We start from the raw sequence: 12,703 nt of genomic DNA, 5'->3' as shown, positions 1-12,703 counted from the left end.
GTATGTGCTGGGGATCCTAGAATTATGGATCATCCTGTGCAAAGAAGAAAGTAACTGACATTGTTTTGAAGCATTATAACTACAAGCAGGTTTGGCCACTTTTTTTTGTGATGTAATAGATATATTTTCTATTTTTTATGCAGCTGCCTGGAGTGCAAGTGTTATCACTAAGCAGGTTGAAAGGTTTTCCTCACTCGTCTTTTTTATTCCTACCTTTTTGCTCTCGTCTCCTTTCTTTTTGCTCTTCCCTTTCTCTCTTTTCGCCCATTTCCATTTCCTCCTCCTCTCTTTTTTTTTCTAGTCTCCTTTTACTCTTTTTTTTTATCCATTCTCTCTCTCCTTTACTTTTTCTCTTTTTTCCCCAATATTTTCTGTTCTATTTTTCTTTTCTATGTTCCCCTTTTCTTCTGCCATTTTTCTTCCCTTTATTGTCTCTACGTTTCCTTATTCTCTTTTCGTATCGCCTTTCTGTCTTGTCTTCCATTTTTATTTTATTTCTATTGTCTCCCATCAATGTTCCCAGTACTAAACCAAACAATTCAGAGGTGAGCATAGCCCCCACTGATGTCTAGGTGTAGTATTTTGGAGAACATCCCCTTATTGTTTTATGGTTGTCTGCATAGACAAACGTGCTACATCACCATCATGCTGCACTTAGTCTTAGAGACTTGATCACCAGGATATTAGATTATTAATATAAAATTGGAAAGTTTCAAGCTTTCACAAGAATTGCTATTTCTAAATAATCCACCACATACGCATTTTTAAAGGGTATCTTTTAAGGGATTAAAGCAAACATTAATTTAAGAAATTGGTGTGTAGCCCCATGTCTCCTATTCCAGTCTTCCATATTCCCTTTGTCTTTTGTTTATATTCAGATGGTATCTTTATGGTGCTTTTTAATTCTGCTTTCCCATCTTTTTTATATTTTACAATTTTTTTAGTATTCCATTCTCTCCTTTTCAGAGGACTTGCTTGACCTTCCAAACACTGCGGCTTCTGCGTTGCCCCGAAGGCTGTATTCTTCTGATATCTCTGCAGTTTATGTCATGCAGACTATATTCCCTGTTACCCAACCGCCTTCCTTTTTTTTGAACGAGGCAATGGTTTGTTGGTTGCACCTAAACTGGGAGGGGTTGTGGGTCTCTGTGGTTAGCTTGGGCCTTTCTCTCATCATCACAGCATTCATAAGATCGAGAATACATTCCATGCTTCCTTGTTCTTAGCTCATGTTGGCAGATCCATTGCTGCCTCTCTTTTCGAGTGCCCCCCTGAGAGATAGTTGTGGTTTTCCCTGTTTCTCCATCCATATGCGTGCTCAGATTTAGGAATCCCAAAGAGACATTGAGCAAAGCTGCCTTAACCCCCTGCTGCTCTAAAGTGTCGTTAGTTTTTTTATGTCATGTGCATAAAACATATTCCGTCTAGGTTTAAATGAACTTTATACACAGCAAACCTTGGGGTTATGTATAACAAGGTTATATATAATATGGAAAGTGGTCTGATGTCCATAGCAATTGTGGGATTGGCATTGTTTGTTGCGGCTATACATGTTGACTGCACCAGAATTGCACCTTAGTCTGTACATGTATATATATATACACACGTAAAATATATTTAGGTAAGTGTGTGTGGCTGACATGCACATTTTATCAAAAATGGATGGAATGACATACTTTGATGTGTATGATGGCTCAAATCAAAGTAAACCCTTTGCACTAGTGGATTTATATACATTATCATTATAATTAATCCAGGGAATTGTGCTGGGTTTGCGTATACTATAAACCCTTGTGAATGATTTATTACTATATGTGTATATTTAAAGAACAGTTTGTATTAATAAAGTACATTTCAAAAGCTGTTGCAGTACAGCTGTTCCGAACATAACATTAAACCATTTCTGGAGTGGAATTTCCAGAAAAATTGCTACAAATCAGAATCTTCTGTGCTAATTGTGGCTCTGAAAAAGATCAAGAGTGATATAAAGATAATATCAAACACCATTGATAAATTGACATGCAGCAAGAGTTTCTTTCTTCATCTTTTTTGACTGTGACATCACGCATTGGAAAAAAGAAGGCGGACGTGTGCACAATACAGGTGGCAGTGGGCAGCCAGGGTTTGAACTTCAATATATGGTTGCAAGGAAGCAAGTGCAGCCACCAGAGCTGCAACTAGGGATTGTCATACTTGGAGCAAGCTAAATGGAAAGTGCTTTTAAACCAGTCCTACATTTTATGATAAAAATGTATATTTATTTATGATAAAACCATAAACAAAAAGGTAAGGCCACGGTCAGGGGATTGTTACAATATAAAGATGTCAGCACCCTCTTCTTCTAGTGCTTCTTCACTAACTGTAAGGTTCTTGTACTTCAAGGAGAATTAAATAAAACATTTGGAATGTAAACTTTCCACAAAAAATGAATCTGTTTTATTAAGATGTTATGTCATGTTTGAGACTAGTGATGAAAGTTTTTGCCGAAAATAATATCCAAACTTCAGCAGCTGAGGAAGATCTCCAACTTGAACACTAACAAGGAAAAACACAGAGCTGTGTTTTAATTAATGCAGTAAGGGCTCCCCACAAGTACTTCTAACCAATACATATTTGGCCAATAACACTTTACAACGTGTCCCAAGACTAGGTAATAGTTTCATTATTTTTGCTATTTTTTGTTTATTTTAAAAGCTTGAGTTGCTTTTTTCCCCTCTGTCACTCCATTCCTTGTTGCCTCCTTGTACTTTTTGGATCCCCATTTCCTGCTTTTTTTATTCCCTCCCCAAGTTACAGCCCTGGTAGCTGTTATTGGCCAAATTGGTCTGTTAAAATGACATGGGCAAGGAGCTTCAAGGAAAAAGGAGAAAATGATTGCTGTTTTTGTGGCGAAATAAGTCACTATACACTTCTGCAGTGTCTAGTGATTTGAGTTTCTTGTATGTTCTTGATTTTTGTTCTTTATACATGACCCAACAAGATTGTAAGCTTGCGAGCAGGGCTCTCTCCACCAAATGTATCGGTTTGTCTTAGTCTGTCAATTCTTGTCTTGTCATATCCCTTGAATTTATGTATTGTATTAAGCGCTGCGTAAACTGTTGGCGCTATATAAATAAAGGATAATAATAATAAATATAGTGAGTTTCCCAGGAACCCTTCACAGAGAGACCACACGGAAAAATATATTATCTTTTATTATATAACAATGTCAATAACACAACAGTCAACAAATCTAGCATTATCTTTTTGTGTGTGGAGAGAGGCATGACTGAGATTCACTGCTTTAAAATAACACGAGTTTGGGTTAACTGAATGAATAAGGTTTAGCCTTTCCAAGTGCAAGATTAGTATGGGATGAAGGAAACATCAGGAAGGAAGATAGAAAACTATTCTGATACTACAGCCAGATGAAAATGTCTACTTGACTGGATGAGTGAGTGAGTGAGGTGCAGACTATATGCATGTCTAATTCTGGAACATACATCACTGCTAGGGCAGGCACCAATATGAGATTTATAAGCAAACTTTTGTGCTGGCCCAAGTACACATATGATTGTGATATTTTTGGGGTTATTGCTATAAAGTTATTTCCACTTACTAGAAAGAAGTTGACTGGTAAAAGTAGTAGTGTTTTAATTGTAGACCTGAGTCCCAAAGATGAGGGTTATCTGGCCTGCCTTAGAGGATAAAGGAGTTAGGGGCTTGAATTTGACTTACTAACTCGTTTATACTCTCTGCTCATTTTGATCTATTGTGAAGCATATTTTGTTAATTTTTGCATTTATCTTATCAACCATGCCTGATTTTATTTTTTACATGTTTTTCTATTTTTTGAGCACACATGGGCTCACTATTAGTGAATGTGCTTGCTGTTGAATGGCCAGTATGCTGTCAGACAAAACCATGCTCTTCTTCTAGCTTCAGGTTTGAGAATATTTAGAGGTATGCAGCCTTGATCATGGAGTGAGCTCAGTAGGGTCCCTTCATACCTGACATCCTGCCAAGTTTAGTGCTTTAAAAGCTCAATTAAACTGAGAAATGTGTCCCCAACTCAATTAACCACAGAGTTTCTGACATTAATAGGGAATCAGCCTCTATCATACCAACAAAGCTGAGCTATTCATTGAATAGTGAAATTGCCAAGTGCTTGCAACTGTATACACTGGAGCGGCATCAAAGCCTAGCATTGAGTACACAGATACACGCGTCTGTTCTCTACAAACCTTTCAGTGCCAGGTGTGTGATACATGCAGTTCCTTGCTTACCTTTATGACAATCATAACTTAGATATATGCTGTATCTGATTAATGAAAATTCACCTTGTATCTGAATATCCATTGGGCAATTTACTGCCAGGGTATTAAGCATCAAGGTCAATGGCATGCTGACATTTAAATGTTCACTGTAGGTTTCTTATGGTTAGGTGGCTTGGAAATACATGAGTAGGATATCACCATTTATGTGCATGTTTTTTTTTAGTAAGTGCATGTGTTTTTCTGGTTGACTTCTGTGCTCATGTAAGAATATTCTTAAATCAAAGTGTTGTAAGCTTTTGAAAACTAGGCATAGATTAACCTAGTATAAGTTAACATTTTAAAGGTACTTATCTGCAGTTGTTTTTTTTATATTTTTTCTTTACTGTTCTTTTAAGGCTTTATAAAGAACACACGTGGGCTACAGGAACCTAGATGGATTGGGATGTGACACAGTCTATGCCCCTCTCCAGCACAACCTTCATGTCTCCAATAACCCAGACCTTCTACACATTTTATACTGACTGTTACAGCCTCCTACATCACACTGTGTAACACACTGCAAACACCAAATATTTTGGCAGAGCCATGCAGGTGAGTACATGAAGTGCATCACTGTTTTGTTTTGCTGTCCTTGTCCTTTCACATGTAGGCCACTTTTGGAATAAGCCCGCTGCATGAAGTGCCAAGCTACAGGGCCATCTTAAAGTAAATCTTGTGTCCCAATTCATTTAAGGAAGATAGTCTACCCAGCGTTAATCACCATCTCATTTGTGATTCCTCTTGGGGTAAGCGGTAGGAAGAATACAAAAGAATTGGGTAAATGTTTCTGAGGTTATCAGGAAATAAGGTTCCAGCACACAAATGATGGCATCCTTTCAACACATGTCCACCTTTGCAAGGTCCTTTGCCTAACAACAACCTTCTCACTATGTCTCTGTACTGTTAGCTGTTGTCACTCCAGTCTGGCACCATACCCACCCCATGGACAGAATGGTACTGATGTGGGGAGAGGGTCCGGGGAACACCATGAGGGTAGATGAACTCAGAGGTCTGGAGTGCGGCTGGCTGTTGTAACCCTGATTGAGGTGCACACTGCCTTACTATGGCCTGATGAGAAGATTGATGTTGGAACATTGAGTGGGAATCCCCAGGCTGAGTGCCTGTGTGGTTTCCCAGTCTCGGCATTAGGGAACTGGAGGTGAAATGAGCAGAGAAATGTTGATAGGGCAGTCTCTCCATTGGCTGCATCCCACTGCCTACTGTGCAACTGCTGTAAGAGGGCACACTTGGCCAGCTGTTGCAGGAAATGTCCTCTAATGCAGGCACAGGTTCTGTAGCTGGAGCTGAACTGGCATACATGCAGGCCTGGCGCTGGGCAGACTCTGTACGGAAGGAGGTGGAAGTGGATGAAGAGGATGAAGGTTGTTGGTATCCCGAGCGGTAATATGGGTCTTCCTCGCTAGGAGATGTGTCCATGTACGGCTTCTTATAAGAGTGTTCAGTTGAATCTTCGCTCACTGTGGAGAAAAAATTAATACATAAGAGTGTAATCGAACTGTATTATTGGGAGAATTTTTAAGATCCAACATTTAGGAGACACGGGACTCCATTCCTCACGCAACCTGACTGTGTCTTAAGCAAGTTGATATTCCATCCTTTTTAATGTAAATTAAAATGAAAAGCATGATAACAGTTTTCATTTTCAAACTACAATGCTCTTGTGAGTGTGATTAAAAACACCCACTACTTTTTTTTATTAGTAGTAGCAGATTAAACATAAGTTTAATTAAAAGGCTAGTTTTATATGTTCTACTTCTGTTATCTTTGATTCCCACTGCCTGTGGTAAACAATAGAATTGCTCAGTCTTTTCACCTAGCCAGACAATCTGAGGTTCCCTGAAGGAATGGACTTCATTAGCATCGCCTTAAGTAATCAACTTAGTGTGGTGTTTGAGCAGGAAATGTTTCCCAAAATATCCATGGAAATGGCACCCTCCGGGTATGCGGATTAAGAAAGCTTATTGGAACAAAATGAGCTAAAACCAGGTTTTTGTCAATGGTAATGTACATTACTACACAGCACTGTAACTTAGACACAAACATATTTCTTTTCTTTGGGACAGTAGTAAACCAACATAAAAATATCTCTTCCTTATTGATATTTTCATTTAGAATTTTCTGGTATGCAGTGTTGGTCTAATGGGGGAATACCTATACTACTTTGTTTTGAACATTTTTAACCCCTTAAAGCCTTCATGACGTTCCACGCTGTCCAAAAAGTGGCCCAAAAACACCAGTGCCATGAAGAAAGTAGAGCGCATACTGCCACCATGGGGTTCCTAGTGTAGGGGACTGCCTTGCACATGAGCTAGTGCTTGGAAACCAGTATTCATGATCCCTACACCAGAAATCCCAGGCAATCACACCAGACAGATGATGAGGTTGATGGGAGCTGTTGCCTAATGGGTGCATGAGAAAACCGAAAAAATGAAACACTTGTGAAAATGTGTTGCTTGTTATCTAAACTGTGTTTGTAGAGTGTATTATCATTTAACCATTTCTTTGTGCCTACCTTACCCTATTCTGTGTGTTGTTGTGCAGTGAAATGTAGTATGTAGGGTGCCTGTAGATTTTATGTATGTGCGGTATTTCTGTAATCTGGATATGTAGCTGAATATATTTTTATGGGTTTTTCTGCAGTTCCATCTAATATGTGCAAACAATCCTAAAAAACATGGAAAGTCTGGTCAAAAAAAGCAACTAAAATGAACAATACAGCTCTTTTTGGCAAGTGATCGGTGACTACATGGTTGCATGATAAGTGTCCAAATGCTCCATGTGAATTACACCGGCTTGTCTTCTCTTCAAAAGTATATTCTTTTGTGGGGGTATTTTGAGCTTGTGGGCTGCTAAACAGCCCCAAATGAGACACAGGCCTCACAAAATAAAATGTAAAAATTTCAAGTTTAGAAAAGAGAACGGGCGTGTTGCATTTTGTGTCCCGTAACTTCCAAAAAACATTTATAAAAAAAGGCCTATGCGTGTTGGGATTTTTTTACTTCAAGGCACTTACATTAATATATTTTGTGGTATTTTGGTCAACTGTACTGTTTTGAGGACCATTTTCATATTAACCCCCCCCCCCAAAAAAAACATGTTTCATTATGTTAATGTATTGTTTATATTAAGTGTTGGACTATATATCTAAAATAATATCAAAAAAAGCGCTATCTTTCCCTGAAAAAGAAAAATATAATGGTGTGGGTGCACGCAATGCAAACATTAAAAAGGAGAATCATAGTTAAGGAAACATACTGTAAAAATGCTGAAAAGTCTCATGTTTGTGGGTACCCTCAGCAAAGAAGAACAATTGGGGGAAAAATGCAGCCTGTGGTTTTGTATTCGTTGATTGTCTTGCTTTCATTTCCAGAATTTGGCCAGCTTGTCTAGCCTTCTGGTCCCATGTTTTGAGAATCATTCATTACCTTTTCTTTTGTTGCAGTGATATATGGGTCCAGGCTCATGGGGCAGAGCTGGGTAAGGGTTAGATGTTGGAAGCAAGTCCTGGGAGGTGCTGCTGACACCATTCTCGCACTGGAACTGTGAGTTGAGGTTTGAGGATCCAGAAATGTTGCGGCTCTCAGAAGTGAAAGGACTGTGGTTAGAAGACACCTTCTGTCTGACTGTACTTCTAGGCACTACTGGATATTCTTTGCTGCAGGAAAATTAAAGGAAAAGGAATATTTTGATTTAGAATGCCTCCAAGTCATTGAAGGTATACATTTTTGAAAGATGTGATTGGTAGAAACAGTTTCACAATACTATAGTACTTGACCCCAGGTAATCTTGAATTGCAGTGGTTTATTCATATACCTCCCATATTGTTATTATCTAAACCATAAACTGTAATCCACCCAAATAGATGGACACAATATAGGCATTGTTACCTCTGCATCCTGGACATGCGGTGTAGCTCCATGTCATCACTTCCTCTAAATCCTTTTGCAAATGGATTGTTCTCAATCTTTAACTGTGTGATCTGGTGAGAAGATGGGACTGTGGTCAGGATAAGGCAGTGCTCTATACATAGAAACATAGCACTAAATAAACGGTGCAGGTTACATACTCAAAATGTTATGGGTTTTTTAATACACAAATCCAGTAAACAAATGCAAACTATTCTGTAGATAGACAGAATCTGTGATACACTATAAAAGCTAACCCATATGCAATGCAAACCCTAATTCAAGTCCGGAAGCCAATACATCAAAGAAGATTGTCTCCAACCTAAGAATTCAGGAGCATGAGGGTCTGCATGTTTGAAAAATGGGCAAACTTGTTGGCTTTTAGTTTCTGTTTTCATGTTTTTGGATTGATAGGAAAATAAGTATGTGCATTATGAAGACATACTCATCTTCATTGTAAAGTGTGGTAATAATCATCGTAGTTTGTTATAAAGTTAGCACAATTATACACCCAGCACGACATCTCCTTCTAAGGCGGATCAACCATTGAAGCCACTGTCCTCGCTGTTCAGTGCTTGTGCTGTCATATCCAAGTGGTCAGCAGGGTGGACAGGGGTAGGTTGTAAGGGGCAGCTTTGACATTGCACTGGGTCAGGCCTAGTGCAGCCCAAAATACACCACTGCTTGCGAATGTTTGCGAATTATTGCCGTGGCTGGGGACAGATATTGAGAAATCTATCCCCACTCCCCGTTCGGCAGCATCTTTGTTAATTTGATGGTGAGTTACTGTTTTTTTTAACAGACTTGTGTGCCATTATGCTGAAAAGATACAGATGCTGCACACTCCGCTATGCCGACAGCCAGAAGTATAGGCCAAACAAGCAGTGTTTCTGAGTAAAAAAACAGTCATTTAGTTGTATTAAGATTAAATACTGTGTGCCTCACTGATGCCTGGTAAAAATATATTAGAATATTAATAGATAGTTTATATAAATATTTTCCACCAGCAGCATTAAATTATCCTGGAAGCAATAATATTCAAAGACAATAAGCACAATTTTATTGCAATCCCGTATATTGAACTCCTTTCCCTTTATTTAAGTGGGGGGGGGGGGAATGTGGTACTGAATTTTTTCCAGGCATCTGATTGTATTTTTATTTTATTTCTTTTTTAAGGTTTCTCCACATGGGCAGAAATGTTGCTTTTATGTGAATACAGATGTTACAAAAGAAAAAAGGATTGGCTGGCTATGTTTATTTCCAGAAACCAGTAAAAACATGTGCATGCGTTGGAGTAAGGTTTGGCAGCAGAGATTGATGGATTTATTTTAACTCCATCACTGCTGCACTATGCGGCACAGTCACTTTTAACAGCACAAAGACTAATGTTTTTTTAGTTTCCTTTATCCTAAAACAAAATTACCGATATCGCCCTTAGCCATGTCTGTGTTTTGGTTGCTGATGCTTTTTCTTAAGCATCGCTCAATAAAACTTTGTTTGCTTATCATTATTTCAGTGAAATCCAAGCAGCTTTTTAGTAGTAATCGCCATTCATTGGCTTACACCTGTCGTTCAGCAGTGTCAGGTCTGTGACAATGTGACACTCATGCACAGACACTATGGGCAGCATTCATACATGTAAGCTTTTTCCCAGTCCTTTATGCTTTCTTCTATTTGTCAGGATTGGCCAAGCAGGACTAACATGCCATACTATTGATAGAGTCTTAGTTGTCCTATAGAGGAAAGGCAAATTATATAGGTTTATGAGTATGCTAAAATCGATCCTAATAACTTAATCTGATAGTTTCATGAATTGTATTAGTTGATAGTATTCTTCTTGATTGGCTGCTCTTTGTTACTTAATCTTTATATACAAATATAATGCATAGAGTGGGTGGCACACTTATGCCACCACCTGGAGATCAAAGGGACATAATCCCGCGTATTATTATTATATGTGGGTTAGGGAAGTGTTTCTCAGCCTTTCATCCAATTAACCGTAATACCCAAGTACCTCCAATATTAAAATTGTATTTTGTTAGTAGCTCTTCTAACAGTGTACTGTCAAATACTTTTTTTTAATAATGGAACAAAGAACCTCTGCTATCCCAAGTGATATGTCTCTGGGTAGAGAAGCACTGAGCTTGTGGTTCTGTTCAATACCTTGTGGTTCTGATATGAAGTTACAGCTATGAATGCAGTCTCTGAGAACACATGGGTGCAAAAAGCTGTGTTTTTAGACCCAAATCCATTATTTTCATCTGCTTTAACAATGTGGAGTCTTGGCTGGTACTTGTGCATAGAATTTAGGATGATCTGCAAAAAACAAAAACACAAAAAACATTACTTAGACAAATATCTATATATATATATATATATGCATGTCTGATACATTTAAAAATACATCTCATACATGTACAGTACCTATATTTCTGAAGTTCCAGTGTAGGCACTGAAATTGGCAAATACGTTATTACCATTAAGTATTGAAAACATACAACAAAACTTAGAAATAGATTCAGTCCATCTAGTCTGCCCATTCTTTCCTGCTTTATTTGGCTCTTGGTCTTTTCTTATATTTAGAATAGCCATGGACCTGCCACTTGTATGTTCATATGCCCACACTGTATTAACCTATATAACTTCTGATGGGAGTATGTTCCACTTAATCTACCACTCAATAACTCAATATTGTAAAACGTCCTTACATTGCATCTAATCTTAATTTTAGACCTCTTGATTTAATATTTCTCCTCTTTTATTATTATTATTATCCTTTATTTATATAGCGCCAACAGTTTACGCAGCGCTTAATACAATACATTAATTCAAGGGATATGACAAGACAAGAATTGACAGACTAAGACAAATCGATACATTTGGTGGAGAGAGCCCTGCTCGCAAGCTTACAATCTAGAGATTGTTTCTCTTGTGCTTTGTTAAAATGCCTTTATGTATTTAAATGTTTTATCACATTTTTATCATTCTATCTTCTCTCCTCTCAGCTATACATATTGAGATCCCTTAGTGTCTCCTAATTTTTTTCCTGCAAATGATTCACCTTTTTTAGTAGCCCTTCTCTGAACTCTCTCCAGAATGAACCTCCCTGAACTCTCTCTAGAATGCCTGTGCCCTTCTAAAGATTGATTTAGACATACTGGAGGTGATGTCTAACCCGAGATTTGTAAAGTGGGATAAGGCTAAGTTTACCGAAAGAAAAACATCTTAACAAATTTATTAGCAATATTGCACTTTTACAATGTATATTTGTTTTGATTCTGTTCCATCATAAAACAAATGAAATGCTACATTTTTTTTAAGTATTTAAAAAATAGTATAGATTTATCCACTAAAATCTCCTATCACAAAGCTTTCTAATTTAAGCATTAAAGGGGTTACATAATGAGGCCCAAGTATCTGGATTTAAAATTTTAAAGATTTCCATTTCTGAATAGGAAAATCCATAAAGTTTACAGAACCTGGAAGAAAACATCATTTTGGGAGGCTGGAAGCCAGGGTTCCGGAGACAGCAGCATAAAACCAGCCTTGCACCCTCCAATCGAGATGGTTATATAGTGTACCACATACATAAAAAAATGTTCTGTGGCTATTAATGTGCTCAGTGTACATTAACTCATTCTATGCAATGCAACGTTGTACAGAAGGGTGGTAAAACGAAGGCCACAGATGTTATAATTATTAACATTAATCTTTATTCACACATTTAGAAGGGCAGGATTCACACATAACATTAGCATACAGTAAATTATCAGGTATAATACACATCCACGTATAAAACTTTACTTAGTACTTATACACATGTATAAATAGGCACACCTTGTCTAAGGTGTATGTGGAATTTACTATAACTAATAAAAAAACATATTGTAGAGGGTCTTGCTGTTTAGAGGTCACGTTAAATCTGGTCCAAGATTGTTAATCAGAAACAATTGGCTATTGTAAGAAAAATTAAACAAGTTTTGTTGATCTTAGTTTTATTGGGTGTTCTTTAAAGGTCAACTGCCAATAGTGGAGGCAGCATGAAACTTAAAACGGGTTTTAAATACCGGTATGTGGATCATATAGCTGTCATATAGCTTTAATTATCTTTTATATTGAGGAATCTTTCATTTCAATATAGTGGCACAATGGCTATCACCATTTCGGGTGACTAGAATGGGACTACTGCAGAGCATGAGCAAGAAGTATATATATATACCAGTGCTTCCTGGTATCTGCAGAGGCAGCTGGAGGATGACTAAAATGAGCACCAATATCTAAAGAATGCCTACTCTGATTTTCATGTAATAAAATGCATGCGAGTCCAAGCAAAATGGACTCCAATAGGCATTTAACATGAAAATGGAGATTGAGAACGAATTCCTTTAATAATCATTTTAAAAATTAACATATTTTTTCAGAGCTGTAATGGCACTGGTACCTTTTATGATAATAATTATAATATTCACATGCACAGGCGAA

At 37.7% G+C, this 12,703-nt stretch overlaps 1 protein-coding gene across 3 annotated transcripts in view; it reads right to left on the bottom strand.

Moving 5' to 3' along the window:
* Positions 1–5,198: 5,198 nt before the first annotated feature.
* The window catches only part of TBX5 (T-box transcription factor 5), a 28,014-nt gene continuing 20,509 nt past the window's right edge, over positions 5,199–12,703 (bottom strand). The window contains exons 5-10 of one of the 3 annotated variants that reach the window (XM_089489579.1): positions 10,385–10,537; positions 8,204–8,295; positions 7,742–7,971; positions 6,610–6,612; positions 5,965–5,973; positions 5,199–5,764 (exon numbers count right to left, since the gene is read on the bottom strand). In XM_089489579.1, the coding sequence (XP_089345705.1) occupies positions 5,199–5,764; positions 5,965–5,973; positions 6,610–6,612; positions 7,742–7,971; positions 8,204–8,295; positions 10,385–10,537 (1,053 nt within the window). Of the gene's footprint in view, positions 5,774–5,964; positions 5,974–6,609; positions 6,613–7,741; positions 7,972–8,203; positions 8,296–10,384; positions 10,538–12,703 lie in introns of all 3 variants that reach the window. The other 2 variants (XM_089489580.1, XM_089489581.1) reach the window with 2 other exon arrangements.

Source organism: Sceloporus occidentalis, unplaced genomic scaffold (genome assembly GCF_023333645.1).
Source record: "Sceloporus occidentalis isolate IW3139 unplaced genomic scaffold, rSceOcc1.0.p SCAF_40, whole genome shotgun sequence".
NCBI lineage: Eukaryota > Metazoa > Chordata > Lepidosauria > Squamata > Phrynosomatidae > Sceloporus > Sceloporus occidentalis.
Note: the sequence above shows the minus strand (reverse complement) of the source record. Positions and strands in the feature narration are given on the sequence as shown.